The sequence below is a fragment of the Taudactylus pleione genome, unplaced genomic scaffold (assembly GCF_031769625.1).
Source record: "Taudactylus pleione unplaced genomic scaffold, aTauple2 ptg000541l, whole genome shotgun sequence".
NCBI classification, from domain to species: Eukaryota; Metazoa; Chordata; class Amphibia; order Anura; family Myobatrachidae; genus Taudactylus; species Taudactylus pleione.
Window position 1 is genome coordinate 107,389 of NW_028284943.1, and position 22,830 is coordinate 130,218.

A 22,830-nucleotide genomic window follows, 5' to 3' on the forward strand; every position below is an offset into this window, starting at 1 on the left:
CTAATATCGTTCCAGAGGATGACAGTTTCTGTAGTCTGTTCTCGATTGTTGAAGCTGCTGTCTCTGGCTCCTCAGGACTCCTTCCAGTTCCTTTAGTTGGTCCAAGTATCGAACAGCTGTCAACTTCAGTTGTTTTGACTCCTCATCAATCGGAGCATCCTCAAGTCTCTTCCAGCCCTGCACCTTAATGTGCTCCACAATCCTCGAACACACAAACTTCATCGGATACTCCAGGATGCATATATTTTGATGGGGACTTATCGCAATACTTTGCATTACTGAAGCAATATGCTGCAATCATGGAAGCAGATCCAGCTTGTGGTATCACTCCTACCAACTTTACTAAGTACCTTCTCTCTTCCTTTAGAGGTAAGGCGTTGGACTGGGCCAATCCTTTCATCGAGTCTAAAGATCCTGTGCTTCTAAAAATAAAGACTTTCAGTGAAGCTGTTATTAAAGAATTTGGTCTTACACCTGTCAAACGAAATTCTAGTGAAATTCTCAGTTCTGAAAAACGGGCCAAGCAGTCTGTCGGTTCTACTAAAGAATCATCCTCTGCTAAGTCCTCCACTTCCCTGAAATCCGGACAAGGTCAAGTTTTCAAGGGCCAACGTGCTGAAATCGAAGCATCCAAGGAGAGTGGCACTATAGAATCGGCATCCCTGAACATGAGATGTGCACCCACCTCCTTGTCCTCTTCATACTGCGGTACCTCCCAAAACACCATCAAAATTGGTTATATTTCGCTTAGTTCCTCCCAGGAGTCCTATCAATGTTCAAGTCCTACTAAACCTTCCATTTTACCTTTAGATACTGACTCAGAGTCTGAACTCGATCCTGCATATGATAAATCTCCATTCCCTGAAGACCATCTGCCATTTGATCCTGTCCTTTCCAGTCATGTATATCCACGGGAGTTACCAGAGGTCCCATGTCCGTCGGTTGGCACAAAACGTTCTCGCAGCAGAAAGAAGAATCGAAGAAGGTCTTGAACCATCCCCTTTGAAGAATTTCCACTCCTGGTATCCCAATAAATGTAAGATTTAAGAAGATGTCTAAAGAGATGTTTCAAGAGTGATGGTGTCCCTATGTTTGAAGCTCCTGTAATGTCATGTTTGGAAGAAAGTTTTTCAGTTTCCTGGGTGTCTCATTTTTTCATGTTCTCCTATGTATTTATTTGGGTGTTCAGAGTCCACCCATGAAGAGGGGGGTACTGTCACAATCCTGGCTAGGTTTTACCTTTTGAGACTTAACTCTGCCAGCTGCTCCATGGATCTGTGTTTGTAATTCTCCTGGGACATCTGCTCTGGCTGAATCATGCTGGCTGTGACATCTCTGTGTGTGCAGACTGCTCTCCTCCCCACACTGATTAATCACCTGGACCCTGCTCTGTCTGTGAGCATTGCTAGTCTTAATTGGAATCACAGGTGTGGTCCTGATTCTCAAGGGCTGCAGAGATGATTACTCCCTCTGCATGTTGTGCCTTGCTCCACTCAGAATGCCACTGCCAGACCACCTGTCTGTATCCACCAATCGCTGCCAGACTCTAGGTATATAGATCCTCCTCTAATAGCACTCAGTGCTTGAACATCTTGTTACGTCCCGTGGTGTACAACTTGTGCTATAGCTGTACCTCTGAGTACCAGTGTGTCCCAGGCTCCTGCTGGTTCCTAGACCAGTGCTATCTGTAAGCCTGCTGCGTTCAGCTATCCACACTACCAGCCTCTCACCTACGGCTCCCAGGCTGCTCCAAGTAGCTTCCACGCTACCAGCTTCTCCACACGGCTCCCAGGCCGCACCAAGTAGCTTCCATGCTACCACCTCTCACCTACGGCTCCCAGGCAGCTCCAGATAGCCATCCAGCTACCAGCGTCTACCCACGGCTATCCGTCCGCTCCACATAGCCACCCAGCTACCAGCGTCTACCCATGGCTATCCAGCCGCTCCACGTAGCCACCCAGCTACCAGCGTCTACCCACGGCTATCCAGTCGCTCCACATAGCCACCCAGCTACCAGCGTCTACCCACGGCTATCCAGCTGCTCCACGTAGCCACCCAGCTACCAGCGTCTACCCATGGCTTCCCAAGCCACAACAAGTAGCTTCCACGCTACCATCCATCTGCAAGACCATCTACTAGTAACCCGACCAGCTCAGTCAGCCTTCCTGCCGGTCCCAGTCCGGTTACTCCAAGTCCACTCACCTCACGGCTCATTAGCTGCACCAAGTAGCTTCCATGCTGCCATCCATCTGCAAGCTCATCTACTGGTACCCCGACCAGCTCAGTCAGCCTACCTGCCGGTCCCAGTCCGGTCCCTCCAAGTTCCTTCTGGTCTCACTCCAACGCTTCAAGTTTCCAGTTCCAGTCAAAGGCAGTTCTCACTGCTACCCACTTCTTATATTAAAAGAGCTATTCATGTTATCCATGGTTCCAGTCCAGGCGGCCTCCAGTGTTTCCAGTTCATCACCTGAGACAGGTAACTCACTAGCACCAACTGTGACAGCCCCCCTAACTTAAGTCTTACACAATGCCCACAGTAGTAGTTCCCCTAAAACACTAAGGGCCCCATTTACAAACTAAGTGAAATACCAGCGGCAATTTTCGTTTAGTATCACTGTGATACAAATGAAAATTCCACTGGTATTTAGTAATACTTACCCCTCTGGCGAGGTCCCGCGAAGTCCAGCGGAATCCTCGTCCTCGACGAGGTCCTCTGCTGGGCTGCTGGCAGCCTAACGCTGCCAGCGACGGTCCGTCTGCGCATGTGCATGACAGGGAGACCCGGCAGTGCCTGGAAGGCTTCGTTGAAGCCAGAAAGGCATCGCCGGGTCTCCATTGCCGGCAATGGGGCCCGCATCGCTCTCGCCATCTTTTAGATGGCGAGAGCGATGCTGTACAAACAGCGGTAATCTAAGATTACCGCTGTTTACTAAATACAGCAAGATGGTATAACCCCTTTAGCGAGCGCTAAAGGGGTTATATTTCATTTGTAAATGGGGCCCTAAATGCCCACTTGTAATGGTGCCCCTTATGCAATGCCCACTGTAATGGTGCCCCTTACGCAGTGCCCTCAGCAGTAATAATGCCCCCAGTAGTAATGCCCCCTGCAGTGCCCCCAGTAGTAAAGGCCCCTGTAGTGCCTCCAGTTGTAATGCCCTTGTAGTGCCCCCAGTAGCAATGCTCCCTGCAGAGCCCCAGTAGTAATACCCCTTTAAGTGCCCCTAGTAGTAAGGGCCCCTGTAGTGCCCCCAGTTGTAGTGCTCCCAATAGTGCCCCCAGCAGTAGGGCTCCTGTAGAACCCCCATGACGTCACTCCCATAGTGCACTGCGGGACCCGGAAGACGGAGCTCAGAAGTGAGCTCCGTCCCCGGCGCCCGCTCCTCAGTACTATGGGAGTGACGTCATGACATCACTCCCATAGTGCACTGCGGGATCTGGAAGACGGAGCTCAGGAGTGAGCTTCATCCTCCTCAGCCGCCGGGGGGTGTTGGTCAGGAGCCGGGTGCCACCGGGATGGTAGAGAAGGAGCCGGGTGCCCGCTGGTAACACAATCTCAGCGGGCATACATCAAATGGGGGGGTGATCGGAGGGCTGGGCGCCCTCTAGTGGCCGGCGCCCCTAGGAAGCTGCCTAAGCTTGCCTAGTGGAAGCGCCAGCCCTGCATATGCCCTGGACTCCTCTGATTGGCTGCTGTCTGTGAAGGGGCAGAGAGAATAGGGCGAAGGCAGAAAGATAACTGTCTTCTCTGCTTTTTTTCACCTCACCAGCCTCCTTACGCCATCCTGAGATGGCAAATTCTTTCTTAGAAGCAAAACGGAGAGCTGAACTTTCCCTGCTTATATAAATCGCTCTCCCCATACTAGTGTATGGGGAAGCGATATCTACACTAATCAGGGGCTGCACTGGAGAAATCGGAGATTTCTCCACGGTTATTCCTTCTATCAGGGCTGGACTAGGGCTCTTTACCAGCACTGGCATTAACCTCTGCTCAAACCTTTGCACAAAAGGGGCGTGGCCTCGCCTCACAGGGGCGTGGTTATATCTAACAGGGGCATGCTGCGAGTCATTGGGGCCTGGCAAGAGGCACGCCCCATCTCTCAGTGTCCTGGCCGAGCAGTGCGCTGGAAGGCGGTACTGCTTGGCCAGGTTTCAGACCAGACCGGCTCATCAGCCCTTCTGGCATTTGCCAGAAGAGCCAGATGGCAAGTTCGGCCCTGCCTTTTATGATTGTGAGCAAGCAGTGAAAAGTCCTGCTATCACTGATAAAGGGCTTTTCAGTGGTACAGGAATAGACTCCTAAATTTTAGGGAATGCCACAAAGTCAAGAGGTTCATACTTTATGGTAGGAATCAGAGGTGTACCTCAGATACACGTGATGTATTCCATTTGATATATGTAGCATACTCTGCTGTACATAATAAAAATTAAACAGGGCGGTACTCATTGTATTTTCTATAGAAATAGATTTGTATTGAAGGACTAAATATAAATGACAAATACATGTTAAGCAGACATTCAAGTGGAATTACATCCACATTTATCAGGGTGCATATGATGAATAGAGTTCAAGAAAAATGACACACCAGGGCCAGTTTAACAATAGGGCAGATGGAGCTACACCTCCAGGCTTCCACATCATGATAGCATGATGATGATTAGCTGCCTAGCAGGCTACACAGTCAGCCATTAATCTTAAGTATTAAAATTGTTATTCTAGTTGGAGCAGCTGGCTACTGTGGACAGAGCACCGTTCTGGCAGCTAGAACTGGCTACTGTGGAGAGAGTATCATTCCAGCACCCGGAACGGCTGCTAAAGGTGATCAGCAGCACATTCCAGCACCTGGACTGGCTGGCTAAGGTTGTCTTAGCACCGTACCGAAACCCGGAACGACTGGCTAAGGTAGTGAGAGCACTCGTACCGGCACCCAGAACGCAGTGACGTGCGGTGAGGTCAATGGCTAGGGAGGCACACATGGAGATGGGTCTGAGTGCTGTAAGTCTGTCTCACCCCCACTCACTGTAACTCTCCCCTCACTACACTAAGCTTCAGTGTCCATTGATTCTCCTACCTGCATCACTGTGTCTTGTCTTGCTGCTGGTGACTGATCTCTGAACACTGCAGTGCACTTCCTGGTCACATGACACATTCAAGGTGTCCATCAGTGCTCAAGACACAGCCCCATACTCAAAGGCATGCCTCTATTAGCTCTCTTTCTGTGCAGCTTACTGCCCGTGGTGTGGCCCCGCCCCCAGCTCTGCAAGTAGTATCTGACTAAACAGAAGCGAGGCTGAGCTGGTTATGCCTCATCTCTCGTCTCCCTGCAGTCCCAGGGAGCTCCACAAAGCTGGTGTTACCTATAAAATGTTTACAAAAAACAAAGATGTTTAGTTATTAATATCTTCTTTGTATTATTCTAATCATTTTTATATCGAATCTAAGGAGTATGACAGGGGAGGCTCTGCCTCCCCTGACTGCACGTCCCTGCCAGAACGGCTGAGAAATGTGGTCATCATACCATTCCAGCACCTGGCCTAAGGTGGCCAGAGCACCATTCAGGCACCTGGATCATATGGTTTTAAACACTGGGGGCGAGATGTACTAAGCATCGCTTTTGCGATGCGGTACATCTCCCCTGACTTTGTGTACATACCGCGGTTCATTAACACAGTATGTACCAAGGATTTCACAAAGGACAGCTCTCCAGATAAAAGCTGTCCGTTGCGATGCTGCCGGGCAGAGGGTCTTCCCGAGTTGAACACCCAGAAGTCCTTCTGCACATGCGCAGAAGGCCACGGGGGCTCATGGGAGTGATCCGATCGGATCCCTCCCAGCCAGGAGCGTCGCGTTAAGAAGCTCATAGGTTAACCTTCAGGTGGCGTTACCTAGCGACGCAAGATGCATTCTGCTGCTTAGTACATACGGGGAATGCGGTAAAACCCCCGAAAACTGGATTTTCTGAGGTTTTACCGCATTTTCCCCTTTAGTACATCCCGCCCTGGAAAACGGACAAAAAATAGAATTGTTCAAATTGGTTTAATTCGTTTGTTTTAACCAATTTGTCTGAATTACCATTTTTGTCTGTTTCCAGTGTTTGTGAGCAAATGGACGACTGTTATTAGCTCCCATACATTACCAGGTTTTCATTCCAACCAGCCAGATTGGACAAATATCTGATAGATAATTGTATAGTGCATGCCCAGCATTAGGGTTACATCCCCTAACCTCCGAACATAACCAGTGGGAAAGGGGAATATGTATACTTTATTAAGCTATTGCTTGAACTAGCAACCATCTCCGTGCTGCGAACTCCGCCCGGGAGCAGCAGCAGGTGCAGCAGTGGAGGATGCATCGTTTCCGTGTGATAACTGTCACATGCACAGAGAGCTCCACAGCGGCAGAGGTCGCTGCAGGGAGCCGGTCCGGGGTTCCAGTTTTCACTTAAAAAAAAAGATCTGCCCACTAAAATTATGTCCTTCCTTTTTCGTTCTTGTATATAACGTTGGTGAAGTGCTTTTATAAATGACACCCCGTGTGACAGGTAGGTATATATGTGAGATCTGCAGCTGAAGTTACAGGTTTTATGATCTCACAAGGGATACTTCTCGCGCCGCTGTACCCCTGTCACAGGTACAGGTAGCAGGGCAGTCAGTCAGCTGCACAAGTGACTGAAGGGAACAAGGAAGAGGAGCGCTGGCTATGGATGGAGGGCGGGGACACCGTGCATCACATGACAGCTCACAGGGAAGGATAGAGCTGCAGCTAAGCTTAGTTAGTGAAAGTTGAGCTGTTCTCATGGCGGCTGCAGTTGGCTCCCTAGCCGGCTTCCTGCTGCTACTGTGCTTGGCCGTCCCTCTGCCTGCCGGGGATTCTGCAAAATATGCCCCCAACTGGGAGTCTCTGGATGCGCGGCCACTGCCGCCCTGGTACGATGAAGCCAAGTTCGGCATCTTCCTGCACTGGGGCGTGTTCTCCGTGCCCTCTTTCGGCAGTGAGTGGTTCTGGTGGAACTGGCGGCATGAGAAGAGCCCGCAGTACGTCCAGTTCATGAACAAGAGTTACCCGCCCGGCTTCTCCTACGCCGACTTCGCCCCGCAATTCACCGCTGAGTTCTTCGATCCGGACTCCTGGGCGGAGCTATTTGAGGCAGCCGGGGCTCGGTGAGTTCGCCTTGGATGCAAGGATCGCTCCTGGGAGGGACGGAGGGTGTGATGGGCACTGCGGCGGGTGTGGTGCCAGGGCTATAGAGAGGGATGGGACAGTGTGTGTGTCTTGGAGAGAGGTTACTGCTGCGAGTGATCATGATGACATTGGGAAGCCAGGCTGCCCCCACAGGTGTCATCCCAAACTATAGGTGTATACACGCCCTGACGGCCAAGCACATAGCTCCTGTATTGGGGGTTAGTATACGGGGCATCACATGAGCCAGATCTGCTATTGTCTGCTCTGTGTGACAGGTGTTGTTCCTAATTCCCCGCATCACATGAGCAGGCTGCAGCGTGATCTGGTGTGAAATGTCTCTCCCTCCACCCCCTTTCCACTCCCCAATTTATGTATGTATTGTATAAGGAAGTGAATAGCAGTGAGCCAACGCATCATTACAGGGGAAAGAAATATACAGAGCACTTGCTTATAATCGCCCTAACCTCACTTTTACAACGTTTTTAAGGGAAAAAAATCCATAAAGTGGATGATATACTTGTAAAAAATAGTTTCAATTCCTTCCTTTGCTTTTCCCCTAAAGTACTAGGTTATGGGGAAGCCGGCGGTCGCAATGCCGACCGCTGGCTTCCCGACTGCTTAATCCAGGCAAGGTACAAATGACAGGCATCGAAATCCCAACACCGGTCATTAGACCTACGCCGGGAGACCCGGCTTACCGATCGAAGGTAAGCCAGGCGCGGACAGCCGCGGTGGGAGGGTTAGATTTAGGGATCCCGGGGGAATTTTGGGTTAGGTACCCCCTGGGAGGTTAGGGTTAGGCTAGGGGAAGGGGGGGTTAGGGTAAGGCACCCCTAAAGGAGGGTTAGGGAGTAGAATTAGGTTAGTTTATACTCACCTTAAGGACGATCAGGATTTCCTCCTCTGTCAGGCTGCCGCTGTAGGGATTAGACAGCAGTAAATCATACTGATTCCAGGTTATGCGTTTAGGGTTAGGCTATGGGAGGAGGAGGGGGGGATATTAAATCATGCATATAATGTACAAATAATATTTATTAAATAGATTAATCATTAGAATAAGCACTAGAAATATACAAAACATAAAAAGCACAAAAATGTATGTTTTGTATGTTCCTTGTGCTTATTCTATTTGATTTATTTAATAAATATTATTTGTACATTATTATATGCATGATTTAATATCCCAACAAAGGTATATAAGTGTAGTAAAACTGCTTTTTGATTTATCTGTGAGGTTGGCAAGTACCTCTTTGTTATACTGCTGCAGTAGTGCTTGTTCCTCCTAAGTGACTAGCACTGGGTGGTTTCTCTTTTTCTTGTCGGGATTACTTAACCAAGATAGAGAACAACATTTGAAGTTGGAAGAGAATATATTTCCCAATAATATGGGAAACCAGACAAAATATGTTAAAAACACTTCTCTTCATATTTGATATCACTTATTCCATTTTCCATCTTTGTCCACCCCTGTGTCTATATATGCGAGTGCCTTTATCTTATCTTATTTTACATTGTTAATAATTGAAGAGGTGAGTGGATGTAGGTGTTCTGTTAAATTTGGAAGAAAATTAGATATTTACTGTTTAAGATAAATTCGACATGAATCGGACATAGCACTTTTATCCACCAAATATATCGGTAAATAGACTGCCAACATTTTTACTATGTGCCCTAGGTCATAACACAGGGCTCGAGAAATCCCGGTCGCCATGGCGATTACGATTTTACTCCTGGTGACAGAATTTTCCAAGGGTCCCCCCCCCCCCCCCCGCACCGCAGGGAAGCTCAATTTGCCGGGGACCCGGTAACATTTTACCTGCGTGCACCCGACTCCCCACAGTGGCAGCCGGAGCTCAGTCCTGAGCCCAGCTCCCCCCACGGGCACTATGGGAGAGACGTCATGATGTCTCTCCCATAGTAACGAGGAGCGGTGGACGCATATTCGGGGCTTAAGGTAAATATTCTGTTTGTTTTTGTGTGTGTGTGTTCGCACGGCACTATCACAGGGGGCTTACTACTTGGGGCACTATTACAGGGGCTGATATGGGCATGTTGCAGAATCTGATGACCATTAAAGAGGCATGTGTGGTAATTTGATTGTATGTGGGGAGGTTGAGGGGCACTGAAAGGGCATGTGTGGTGGTCTATACAAGCTTTCATATATTTTAGTAATGGACGATGGTCTGGCTCCTAAACCTTTAATATGGCTCCTAGATTCTAGATTTTTAAAAAATTTGTCGAGCCCTGTCATAACACCTTCATACAATACAAAGTTATTTTTCAGAAAATTGTTACATAACATTTTATCCACTGGCCGCTTTATTTCAAGCTCTCTGGTAGAACTTGGCTAAGACGTTGGCTGCTCTGCATCTTGAAGTGCCATCTAGTGTTTTAGGGGCCCAGTTATCAATGATCGCTTTTGCAATGAGATAAGGGCATGCCAGTAACGCCCATAATCGCATTGCAAAAAGCGATCCTATCGGCCGGATGTATCATTCGGGACATGCAGGAACACTGGCTCCGAAAGGAGCCCGTCCCTTCATTGTCTCCGGAGAGCTGCTGGCCAGCGCAGGGGGTGCTGCGCATGCGCAGTCCCGTGGACTCCACATGCACACCCGCCATAGCCGGGGAGGGTTCTGGCGGATCCCTCCGCTGGCTAATAGTGCGCGGTGTAGCCGATAGGCTACAGCGGCTAATGTTGTTTTCAGATGGCGTTAGCTGCGGGGCCAATATGTGGAATGCATTGCATTCCGGATATTGGTAAATTTGGCAGCATCGCATCCCCCATAGAACCTATGGGGGAGGCGGCTGCCAGCGGTAATGAAGGGATCACAGCAGGTTTTGGAGATACCTGCTGCGGTCCCTCATTAATACATATGGGGGATACTTAGTATTTGAGGTAAACCCCCTAAAACTGGTGTTTTTTCGGGGATTATTCCCTGTGGTGTCACAAGGGGGGTGCAGGTGTCACCTGCCGAGGGGTGACACCAAGGTGATGGCTCCCCCTCAGTGACAGAAGCCGGTTCCTGCACTGTAGCATTAAGTGCAGCACTCGGCTCCTGTCACAGTGAGGGAGCCGGCACTTCCCACCAGATATGCCCACGGCATAGGCCGGGGTTTGTGCCGCGAGGCCACGCTCCATCTGTGAGGCCACACCCTTTTTTCAACAGCTGCGCCACGCTCATGGCACCTCTCCCCCATCCCAGGTGTCATAGCGGGGAGGGACACCACTGATTATACCTCAAATACACTTTGATAAATTGGCCCCTTAATCATCTGTATCACTTATATTTCTGAGTGATACTGTGCACTGTAACATGATACAAACTGACCATGGTTGTAGGTTATTGCTTTACCACTTCCTCCTCTTGAGTTTCACCTTCATTGTTTAGTTCCATCTCTCTGACAGCAGAGTCCTCTTGTTTTACTTATACAGTGAAAATGTTGTTTTCATATGACTGTACATAATGTCTTATTTTTATTGCTTTGGCCAGATATGTCGTCTTAACCACAAAGCATCATGAAGGTTTTACTAACTGGGGTTCTCCTGTGTCCTGGAACTGGAATTCTGTGGACAATGGGCCACATCGTGACCTGGTGGGAGATTTGAGAGAGGCGCTGAAAAAAAGGTTTGTTGAATTAAATAGTCAAAAACTAACCAATTTCTTTCTCTCCATTATCCTATTAAACACAATCCTCATCTAGTATGTCCCAGTTGGGCTGTGTTTCAATAGAGAGCCATTCATAACCATATTCCAGCCTAATGTTAATAATTTTGTGTTCTAGAAACCTGCGTTATGGATTATATCATTCGTTACTGGAGTGGTTTCATCCTCTTTATTTAATTGACAAACAAAATGACTTCAAAACACAGTATTTTGTGTTCACAAAGAGCATGCCTGAACTGTATGACCTGGTAACAAGGTAAATATTGACTCAATACTTCCTGCTTGTGAATAAGACATCCTCTGTTATTGCCCAATCTGACCCAATGTACATTGCTATGTGTGTTAATATGGCTATCCACCTAAAACTGAAAAATGAACTGTATACACGGAGGAACACCTAATGACTCGACATCACTATCCATTGTGGTACAGTCAGGTCCATAAATATTGGGACATTGACAGAATTTTCAGATTTTGGCCTCTATTCACCACCACAATGGTTTTGAAATGAAACAAACAAGATATGCTTTAACTGCAGGCTTTCAGCTTTAATTTGAGGGTAATTACATCCAAATCGGGTGAACGGTGTAGGAATTACAACGGTTTCAATATGTGCCTCCCACTTTTTAAAGGGCCAAAAGTATTGGGACTATCAACTCAGAAGCTATTTCATGGACAGATGTGGGCTATTCCCTCGTTATTTCATTATCAATTAAGCAGGTAAAACGTCTGGAGTTGATTCTAGGTGTGACATTTGCATTTGGAATCAGTTGATGTCGACTCTCAATATGAGATCCAAAGAGCTGTCACTATCAGTGAAGCAAGCCATCATTAGGCTGAAAAATCAAAACAAACCCATCAGACAGATAGCAAAAACATTAGGTGTGGCCAAATCAAATGTTTGGAACATTCTTAAAAAGATAGAACGCACCGGAGAGCTCAGCAACACCAAAAGACCCGGAAGACCACGGAAAACAACTGTGGTGGATGACAGAAGAATTATTTCCCTGGTGACGAAAAACCCCTTCACAACAGTTGGCCAAATCAAGAACACTCTCCAGGAGGTAGATGTATATGTGTCAAAGTCAACAATCAAGAGAAGAGTTCACAAGAGTGAATATAGAGTGTTCACCACAAGATGTAAACCATTGGTGAGCCACAAAAACAGGAAAACCAGATTAGAGTTTGCCAAACAACATCTAAAAAAGCTATTACAGTTCTGGAACAACATCCTATGGACAGATGAGACAAAGATCAACTTGTACCAGAGTGATGGGAAGAGAAGAGTACGGAGAAGGAAAGGAACTGCTCATGATCCAAAACATACCACCTCATCAGTGAAGCATGGTGGTGGTAGTGTCATGGTGTGGGCATGTATGGCTGCCAATGGAACTTGTTCCCTTGTATTTATTGATGATGTGACTGCTGACAAAAGCAGCAGAAAGAATTCTGAAGTGTTTCGGGCAATATTATATGCTCATATTCAGTCATATGCTTCAGAACTCATTGGATGGCGCTTCACCGTGCAGATGGACAATGACCCGAAGCATACTGCAAAAGCAACCAAAGAGTTTTTTAAGGCTAAAAAGTGGAATGTTATGCAATGGCCAAGTCAATCCCCTGACCTGAATCCGATTTGAGCATGCATTTCACTTGATGAAGACAAAACTGAAGGGAAAATGCCCCAAGAACAAGCAGGAACTGAAGACATTTGCAGTAGAGGCCTGGCAGAGCATCACCAGGGATGAAACCCAGCGTCTGGTGATGTCTATGCGTTCCAGACTTCAGTCTCTAATTGCCTGCAAAGGATTTGCAACAGAGTATTAAAAAGTGAAAGTTAAATTTAGGATTGTTTAGCTTGTCCCATTACTTTTGGCCCCTTAAAAATGGGAGGCATATATAGAAACTGTTGTAATTCCTACACCGTTCACCTGATTTGGATGTAATTACCCTCAAATTAAATCTGAAAGTCTGCAGTTAAATCACATCTTGTTTGTTTCATTTCAAAGCCATTGTGGTGGTGAATAGAGGCCAAAATATGAAAATTCTGTCAATGTCCCAATATTTATGGACCTGACTATGTCCAAACACTGCTGCTTTTGGCACTTCTCCAAGCTACCTATAAGACAAAATGGCAAACTGTGGTTCCAACTGCAGAAAACTGGTACTCCTATGCATGAGAGGCATCTTTGGATGGGCTGTTAGTGAAGCAAAAGCTTAATGTACCCACTAGGATGTTTCAGCGGAGCGCTGCACCGCACCCTTCCCGATTTGAAAGTGCTGAAACGCGCCCTGCCCTTATAGTGGCACCCCGCTGAAACAGCTGGCCACGGGAAGATCCGGTGAAACAGTCACCAGCGAGTGAATAGATACTTGGGGGCAGCCCAGCAGGCCCCCTACAGTGATGAAAAGGGGATGCATCCCAAAGCCATGCCCGCTTTCATGAGTGGTCACTCCCCTTTTTCGGGCACTCCTTAGGAACGCTCTGAAGTGCCCTTTTACGACAGGCGCCCTGCCTGCGCTAGCGTGACCACTAAGCGTATCCTATCCATCAATTGTGTACTGTCTGTAGGCAACTTATAGTTAATCATTATTTTTAGGTTGTTAGCAAATTTAAATGTGGATTTACCCTAAAATATCAGTTCAATAAACAGATTAATTTTCTATCCAAGTCCTTCTGTGTCTACCTATTCGACTGGCCATTTGTTTGGCATTTATAATGTCATCCTTATAATGTCATCCTTATAATGTCATCCTTCTATTTTTAGGTACCAACCAGATTTAATTTGGTCTGATGGAGATTGGGAATCACCAGATACTTACTGGAACTCCACAGATTTCCTGGCCTGGCTCTACAATGATAGCCCCATCAAGGTGTAATGATTAAATTTTACTTTTTCTCATCATTTTGTATGCTAGATCATATTTTATCATCCACTTGTGTTCTCAAAATAAGTATGAGTTGTGTATCCTTTTCTAATTATTATTATTTTTGGATATTTGTTTTATTTAACATGTAAGATGTATTTTTATTTAATTAGCATTTAACAAAAAAAATTTCTCCATACAAAAAGTGGGATAATTTTGAACCACTTACTGTATTAGGTCATTTGCTAATATATCAAGATAAACAAACTGATAAACCTTAACTCTACATACAAAAGTACCTCTTCCACAACCCTTCTATAATACCTGAAAAAAAAAATAACAGATTTTTACATTATTATAGTGCCAAATTCCCTTTCTACACTGAAAAAATAATGATTTACAGGAAGGAAAACAAAAGGTGGAGATTTTATTGAAAATGGTAATTTTTTTAATATAAATCTTTCTCTTGTAGCTGACTGCAAATTAATCAATGTCTAGAGATAACCCAACAATACAAGTATTCTGGTAGTGTAGTTGGTTAGTCAGTGGTGCCCCCCAGAGTCAAGTATATTCTCAATTTGAAAGGAAAAAGAGAAAACGGAGGACTCCAGAAAGCTCCAGAACAAACGTTTAGGAGTACGATTACTAACATGTCTGTCTGTTTTAGGACAAAGTTGTGGTGAATGACAGATGGGGAAGCAACTGTTCTTGCCACCATGGAGGCTTTTATAACTGTGCTGATAAATTCACTCCATCTACCCTCCCAGACCACAAATGGGAGAAGTGTACTTCCATAGACCATTATTCCTGGGGTTACAGACGCAACATGCAAGTCAACCAGATTATGGATGAAGGATGTATCATTTCGGTGAGTGAAAAACCCCCTTCTAATGTTTCATGGTGTATGATCTTAGGGACTAATTCAGAGATGTACATAAACCATTGGGTTTACGTACATCTCCAATGGTTGGAGATCTGCACGTGTGCAGGATCTGTACTGCGCATGTACATGTCTTTCTGTGACTACAGTCGCAGTGCTCCTAAGCCGCAGCATAATTGACCTGCTGCAGCCGTCTTCTGACACAGATTTACTGGCCCCAGAAGCATGAACTTCCCGGCCATCCTGAGTAACCTGAGGGTTATATAAGAGACAGGTTACACAGATGGCCAATACTCATGCAAGTGATCTGATACTGCATCTTGGGATGCAGCACTGGATCACCGCAGCCAGTGTCTGTTTACACAAGACGCCTCCTGCAGCATTAGCCTATTTTGGCACATTAGCTGCATCCAAAGACGCAGCTACTGTGCTTCTATGACCATCTCTGAATCAGGCACATAGTCATGTAATTGATTTAGATTATCTGTAAAGGGGAGTGGTATTCAGCTACTAATATGGGGTGCAATGTATTAAATTCTTGCTTTAGACGTTTGGATGAATATGGAAGCTGTCTCCTGCAGTGCAGTGCTGGACTGATCTCTACTTGCAAGACACAGACTAAAGGTGTCTACACACTTTGCGATATATTACATGATTTGCCCAATTCCGGCGCATTGTGACGACAAATCGTGTAAAATATGCCCAAATCGTGAGTGTCCACTCACGATGCCGATGCTGGTCGTATATCGCATCTTCAGATCTGCCGTGCTGTAGGGCAGATCTGACAATCGCAGTCACAATGCACTGGAATAGTTAGGAGGCACGATAGATCGTTTGTCACATTGGACAGTTTTAACACCAAATCGTGCCCAAGACTGCCGGAGAGTTCAAGGGGAAATCGGACACAATGTCGGATCGTGAGCACATCGCCAAGTGTGTAGGCACCTTTAGTTGAAAGATGTTATTGTAAAAATATAAAATGACAGACTATGGAATGGGGAATTACTAAATACATTAAACTGTGTTGCCACTATAGTCTATCACACTGTCCAGTCAGGGGGAGAGCTTAATAATGAACAGTGGTTTGCTTTTATTATCAGTATCCTTTTAATTTCAGGGTAAACCAGTGAAGAAGCAGTGGCCTATTTACAAAAAATTTTTTTTTTTTGAGTGTTGATTGTGGTTTTAAAAAGTGTTCTAGTGGATTCTTAGGCCATATTGTCTGTGCGCTACTATTACAAAATAACCTCCTATGTGACCTTGTTCTACCTTAACTTTCAGGTATTTGAAAATTAACTTTTGATGTCTGTTGCATTCTTTATCTATAAAACTGGTTCTCACGCTCAACAATCAAGTTCTCCAACAGGTTATGTTTTGAAGATTTCTGTCTGTGGTAGCAGGTGGGATAATTACTGACCCAGCAAAATAGATGAACTCACCTTGGAATGATTAAAGAAATCCACAAAACATGACCTGGTGGAGGTGCTTGAGATCTGGAGTTGAGATCCCCTGGTCAATCATATTGATTTGTCGCTAATGATAGATGATCCAAACCTTTGTTACTTGTTAGTTCCAGTATTTGTGTATGTCTTTGCTTGATTTGTAATGTAATAACCCTCAGGAACTCGTGCAGACTGTGAGTTACGGAGGAAACTATCTCTTGAATGTGGGACCCAGCAAGGATGGCTTGATCATGCCCATTTTTCAAGAAAGGCTTAGAAATGTTGGAAAATGGCTGAATATTAACGGAGAAGCAATTTATGCCACTAAACCTTGGAGGGTGCAAAGGGAAAATACTACTGTCGACATCTGGTAAGGTGGCCCCAAGAATATTTTTAAACCTGGAGAATAATGGAGGAAGGTGCACCAAAACCAAGAACCTAGGGGCCAAGCCAGAGTTGCACGCAAGTTTGTTTTGCGTGTAGATCTTGTGTTCTTTAGCACTGCGCATGCTTCGTAGTTGAGTGCACGCATTTACAAGCGCTTCAGAGTTGTACGCATCTCCACTTGTGGCTGAATGGGTGTAACTGGCTGGCAATGGGCATCTGCACGGAGTTTGTTTAGTGAGGGCCTGTAGGCGGAAAACCTAGGATAGGGGTGGTTTAAGTGTGTGCTGATAATGATGATGGCTATGAAACCAATTATACAGACAAAGGTGGTGAGGTCATATAGATGCATTCAGCTTAGCATATGGATGGATATCCATATTTAGGCCCTGATTCAGAGGCGCTATATGCGAGCGCTCGCTCTGAATCGGCGGGCCGTTTTTTTTAAAAAAAATTTTACCAGCCTACAGGCTGCTCGCTAAGCTGTAGGTGACCACCCACAGCTTTAGCGGGCAGCCTGGCGATGGTCGCGACCATCGGGCTTGCGACGAGACCCTTGTGGTAGGGTCTCGTCCACCGCAAGCCCCAGTGAACTTCCTGCTCTGATAGAGCAGGAAGTTCACTACTGACATATAACGTGTGATGTCAGTAGGGCTGCCCCCAAACGGCAGGCATTCCTTCGGGAACGCCTCCGTTTGGCCAGCCACCCCCCCGACCCGCCTACACAATGGGGCGAGCTGTCAATCGACATTGACAGCCGCCCCGTTTTGCTGCGAGCCCCGAGCGAGTGACGTTCTCACTTGCTCCGGGGCTCGCGCACGCACTGCCCGGCCATCGAACCACTTGCGAGCAAGTTTGAATCAGACCCTTAGTACCATTCCTGCAGTGTCAAAGTAGTTGAAGTCAGCTTGTGTGCAACTCATCAGTGGCCCCTTAGTTTCAAAGAATTTACTTTCATACTTGTGTTATTTTTGAGACTCTCTACTCTGCTCTTGAAAATCTGCTTCCTGGCTTATTGCTCTGAATAAAGTGTGTTTTTCTTGTTTAACATCATTCCTTTCTTCTAACTAAAGAACCTAATTTTTCAGGTATACTGCCAAAGATTCAGTTGTATACAGTATCTTCTTGAAATGGCCCGAAGGGAATATTCTAGAGTTGGGTTCGCCAATAGCTTCCCCCTTTGCTAATGTGAGTATTCAAACTGTTTTATAAAGTGTATGCTGTGTGCTTTCTGTAATTTACTGCAACACACATCTACACTATGCTTGCACAAATCATCCTTTTAGATAATGCTGTGTCCAGCGAGTGGCTCATGAGGCACCCCAACAAGCTGTACTCAGTGCAGCATGGAGTGCCTCTAGAATGGTCTGGCAAATGTACTCACTGATTAATATCATTGCTTGCTTTTCCTTGCATCTTATAGCTGCGCAGCATAATGAGTGAAGCTACTATCAGAAGCAGGGATGTCCAGCAGCACATCGTGCTGAATTGAATTCCCGAGTGTGACTTTCATCACGTGTTTTTTCATTCGTAAAAACCACACTGTAGTTCCTACAAACCTAGCCTGCTTGGTTTTAAAACCTCCATCAGCTTTGAAACCTGATATCCCAGCGGTATAATAGAATCATACCACCGGTGATTTTATTGCGTGGAAGCCCCTTGTGTTTGTGCTATTTGCTCTGTTGTTTTTTTTTCACACTAATGTGGAGGAACCTAGCACCACAATGAAAGGGACAAATTGTAAGAAATGGAAAATAGAGGTTGATACAGAGCTCATGTTTGTGGGAATGGTACAGAAACTGCAAATTTCAGTAAATTTGACAGACATGAGGGTGCACACTTGCTGTATATTTATCAAAGTTCGATTTTGTGTTTTGGATGATTTTGCTTTCCATTTTGAGCATCTGAGACTTATTAAAGTCAAAATTGAATGTGGAATCTAATATGAAACCGAATCTCCTTTAGGATTGAATATCGACTAAACATCTGTACTTTTACATAGACCAATATAGGATCCCCGATTTACTAATATTCGATTTTTAATTTGCACACCAAATCAAAGGCAAATTCAAACTGAAAATCCCAAAAATAATAAACCTGCTTCATGCTGGTGATTTTAGCATGAGCAGGTGCCAGTTACACAGAAACATGCACAGATCAGTGACATTCATGCATGCTTCAGTGTTTAAAAACCAATTAAAAGTGTAAAATAAATGCACAAGCAGCATCAGTCTTTTCTGAGCGGGTCCTGGTTGTGAAAATAAAGGGGAAAAAAGACATGGAGGTCCCCTGTGTTTTCATCAACCAGCACCAGGATCGGAGAGCCAGTCCTGGTTTTGGAAATACGGGGGCCAAAATGAGTAGGGGGTCCCCTCGTATATTCCAAAACAAGCAACGGACTTTCTAGCGGGGGTGTAATGCCCAAAGCATTCACACCTGACCACTAGTCAGCCCAGGCTGGGGATCCCTGGGGAGATGAGGATGCCCTAAGAAAAGGGTTCCCCCTCTCCAGTCAACCCGAGGCCTGGGCGGTGGATGCCGGGTTACTTGTCTTTTTTTTTTTTTTTTAATATTTCTTCTGCAGGTGAACTATAGGTACCAGTGTGCCCTTAATGCCCCGCATGCTGGTACTTGTGGTTCTCAAAGTACCAGCAGGCGGGGGAGGCTTGCTGGCACCTCTAGTTCTACTGTAAAAGAAAATATTACTTCATCTAATTTTTGACACAATCAACCCGGCACCATCTGTGCTGGGGATAGCCCAGGGCGATCAGCCCAGACCTGGGATACCCTGGAGAGGTGGAACCCCTTTATTAGGGGTACCCCACCTCTCCAGGGATCACCAGCATTGGCTGACTAGCAGTCGGGTGTGAATGCTTTGGTTGGGGGTCCCGGCAGTGGCATGAGACCCCTGCTAGAAAGAGTCCGGTGCTGGTTGTTGAAAATACCAGGGACCCCTATGTCTTTATTTCAGCTGTATTTTCACAACCAGTACCAGCTCAGAAAAGCCCAGTGCTGTTGTGCATTTAGGTTGTGGGGGGAGGGGGTGTATTTTACATTTTTTTTTCCACACAGAAGCATGCATAGATCTGTGTAACTGGCACCTGCTCATGCTAAAATTGCCAGTATGAGCAGGTCTATTATTTTGGGGATTTTAAGTTCGATTTTTGTGTTCAATTTGATTTGGACATGGGCATCCAAAATCCAACAAGGATTTGCTAGTCAAATTCGAACCACATCAAGTTCAATTTAGCAACAAAATCGATTTTAAGTAAATGTTGGATTTTCACAGTGATATCTACATTTGATTTGATTCAATTTTAGGTGAGCTAAATTGAATATAAAATCAAATGCAAAATCGAACTTTAACTATACCCCATAGAGTGCTTAGGAGAAGTCTGAAATCCTGGCACAGAGCTGCATTTGGTGGGCATAAATCTTGATGTATAACTGTATGTAGTGGCCTTGGGAGTTGATTTGCATACAGCTGTGTGGGAGCCTTGAGACTGACCGGTTATTGTGCTAGGGTGTAAAGGTGGGCATGGGACAGTGGTGATGCTGTTATTGTGCACTATACGTCATTAGGCTGTTATGCATGGCGGTAGTGGTGGTATGGGGCTCTCTAGTATGCATAGGACTGTTATGCTGAATTCAATGCTACTTGTAGCATGCAGCGGACTGTGGGAGATGTATTATAGCGGCACGCATTGTGCCCCTATAACTCCTCCTGCCTTGCCTCTTTACCAAGGCGAAGCAGGGAGCAGTACTGATGAGCTGTATTAACATCTCATCTGCCGGAGTGGGGGAGTGAAAACTCTCCCCTCCGGCGATCTCCGCCAGAGCACACCTTGCATCAGCCAAGTGCTGATGCACTGTGTCTCCCTTCCTGGCTGACCCTACATGAGCGTGCGCAAGAGCTCACAAGCATCACAAGATCTAGCGTGCAGCCTTGCAGCACCCATGTCATTTACCACCCAGCCCCACAGTAATACATGGGGGCAAGCGGTATCAGTGCTTACTTTTGTGCTCTGCAAGGTTCTGTTTACCTTCTTAAAGGAGTTTTCCCTTCCCAATAATAGTACTTTGGTGGTCCCACTGTCATATTTCCCCTGCTAGGGCGAGTACAGCAGCTGAAAAGCTGATCTGCAGAGGTCCCAACTATATTGTGCCAAAATCCTGCTAAATCCAGAGATTTTTTTAAAGTGGGAAAAACAACTAAATCTCTCTGAACATTCTGCATATGTTATCTTACCATTGTAATCTACAGCTGATGACCATTAATACAATTACAAAATTGCTTCCTGCAGGTGACAATGTTGGGGCTCACAGGGAAGTTAGCCTGGAAACCTGACCCAAAAGTAGGGCTTGTGGTTGAGCTGCCGTCCATCCCTCCTGGAGGTTTTCCTGTGGAGTATGGCTGGACTCTGAAACTGGAAGGAGTCATTTAGCCATTTTAAAAAGTTGGAGGTGTTGAGTAGCAAAATGCTATTGGAATTCCGCACTGGTCAGCTCGTACAACTTGATGTTGGACCTTTATGCAATCAGGAACATATTGAAGAGACTATTAAAAAGCAAATGATTTGAGTAGGATGATGTTGTATGCGCTGCCCTGACTGTTTCTTACATGTAACAATTTGTGGTTTTGCACTATTATCTGTTAATATGAAATTCTTAGATTTTCAGATTATGGGGATTTATGACCTTCCAGATAGATGATTAAGGGTATTATGTTCTATGTATTTGTGCCTTCTGTGCTACATACAGTAGGTCTGACTGTAACAATGTATCGACTTAGATGTACTCATGTAGTACACTATTCTGTATGCTGCTATCTGATTTATTCTACTCCTTGCACAGTACATGTAAGTTTCCAAGCATGTGAATTTCACTGTAACACGAGTTTATATTTCAGATATAATGTTCTTCAAATCATTTTGTTTAAGCACTTTGGCCATGACTGCATTGTTAAGCTTAAGTTGTTATGCCTTATTATAGTTAGTTTTTTGCAGTGAAAGATTCTGCTGTTCACTTTGATTTAAGCTTTTTTGTCCCTTGATGGTTTGGGAGAGGTGGAGGGTAAGGATTGTAATTATCACATAATTTAGTTTATTATCTTAGCTGACCACTGCACAAATGATTTAGTTGGTCAGTTTATATTGTACTATGTGGTCCAAATGTCGTTTTTTTTTTTGTTTTTTTTTCAAATTACAAATTTCTAATAAATGATTGTTTAAACACATATAGTTTAGTGATTTTTTTTTTTTTTCTTGCAATAGAAAAAGGTGTTTATCTTTTTTTTAATTTACCTATTAACAACATATCCTACTTTTTCTTACTTTTCTTTTCAAACTTGATGCACATTAACAGAATTGTGAGGTTTCACATCCTTATTGACATTTCAATGACAATCATGCTATTTCCCCTTGTGTTTATCCTTACCTGAAAATGGCAGATGTTTTCCCTTCTCTGCAATACTAAAGTGTGTCCAGATAGGAACTGCTGTGAAGACTGGCCAGCATCACCAGCACTTCTTATTTTTGCTATACAGTATGCAGAGCAACAACTTGTCTGCCTTAGCTAAGAGTCTAAATGCATGAGGCCACCGATACATGTCCGTATGGGAAGTGGCAGCTTTGCAGAAGAGCGGACCTGTGAAAATTGGGGTCTCTGTATCGACAGTCATGTTTGTTCATCAAGATGATTGTTGCCTAGCAACAGCTGATCGGTATAGGTAGCAAGACGTCATATTACTGCTAAATGTAGGGAGAGGGACAATACATTTTGACTCCCCTGCCATAACTGGAGGGAAGCTGCGCATGCGCTCAGGAGCAGGTCTCATGCACTAGCCGGTCACTCAGGATAAACTTTGCATGGTTCCCTGAGGCTGATTTTGGGGTAGATTCAATTGAGAGTGAGCTGCAGTAGTTTTTGCTTTTCTCTCTATTTATCTATACATACATTGGGAGTGGTACTTCCTACATTGGAAATCTTGAGAGGCAACATTAAGCCCGAGAACACCAGAAAGGTTCCTGTGGACCAAAGGATATATGAATGACTATGAACTTTTAAACTTCATATTTTATTACTTGACGTTTCCTATCAATCCAAGGCACTTATATGAGTCATCTTAATTTCTCTTTTGCAATTGTGTCTGCACGAGTGTTAGGTGTCACTCGCAAAGATTGACTTGTGATAGTACCTTTGCACATGTTACAGACATCACTATTTTGATAATTATTGCATTTTTCCGCCTAGGCTGGCTGATTCTGTTTGCACCTTAATAGACTGCAAGCAAAATCAGCCTCTGCAAGTTAACGTGTGGAAGCCACGGGGCTTACACACTTAGTTGATTATGCCCTTCTGTGTTGGTGCTGAAGGATGCAGTTTCAATCTGTCTGATTTAACACACTA

General features: G+C 45.3%; 1 protein-coding gene across 1 annotated transcript; it reads left to right on the top strand.

The window, feature by feature from the left end:
* Nucleotides 1-6,592: 6,592 nt before the first annotated feature.
* FUCA1 (alpha-L-fucosidase 1) lies at nucleotides 6,593-21,658 on the top strand. The gene is made up of 8 exons (XM_088451199.1): nucleotides 6,593-7,158; nucleotides 10,675-10,809; nucleotides 10,967-11,104; nucleotides 13,617-13,722; nucleotides 14,384-14,584; nucleotides 16,218-16,408; nucleotides 17,511-17,610; nucleotides 20,727-21,658. The coding sequence occupies exons 1-8, from the start codon at nucleotides 6,794-6,796 to the stop codon at nucleotides 20,865-20,867; spliced, it is 1,377 nt and encodes a 458-aa protein (XP_088307325.1). The 5' UTR covers nucleotides 6,593-6,793; the 3' UTR covers nucleotides 20,868-21,658.
* The last annotated feature ends 1,172 nt before the right edge of the window (nucleotides 21,659-22,830 follow it).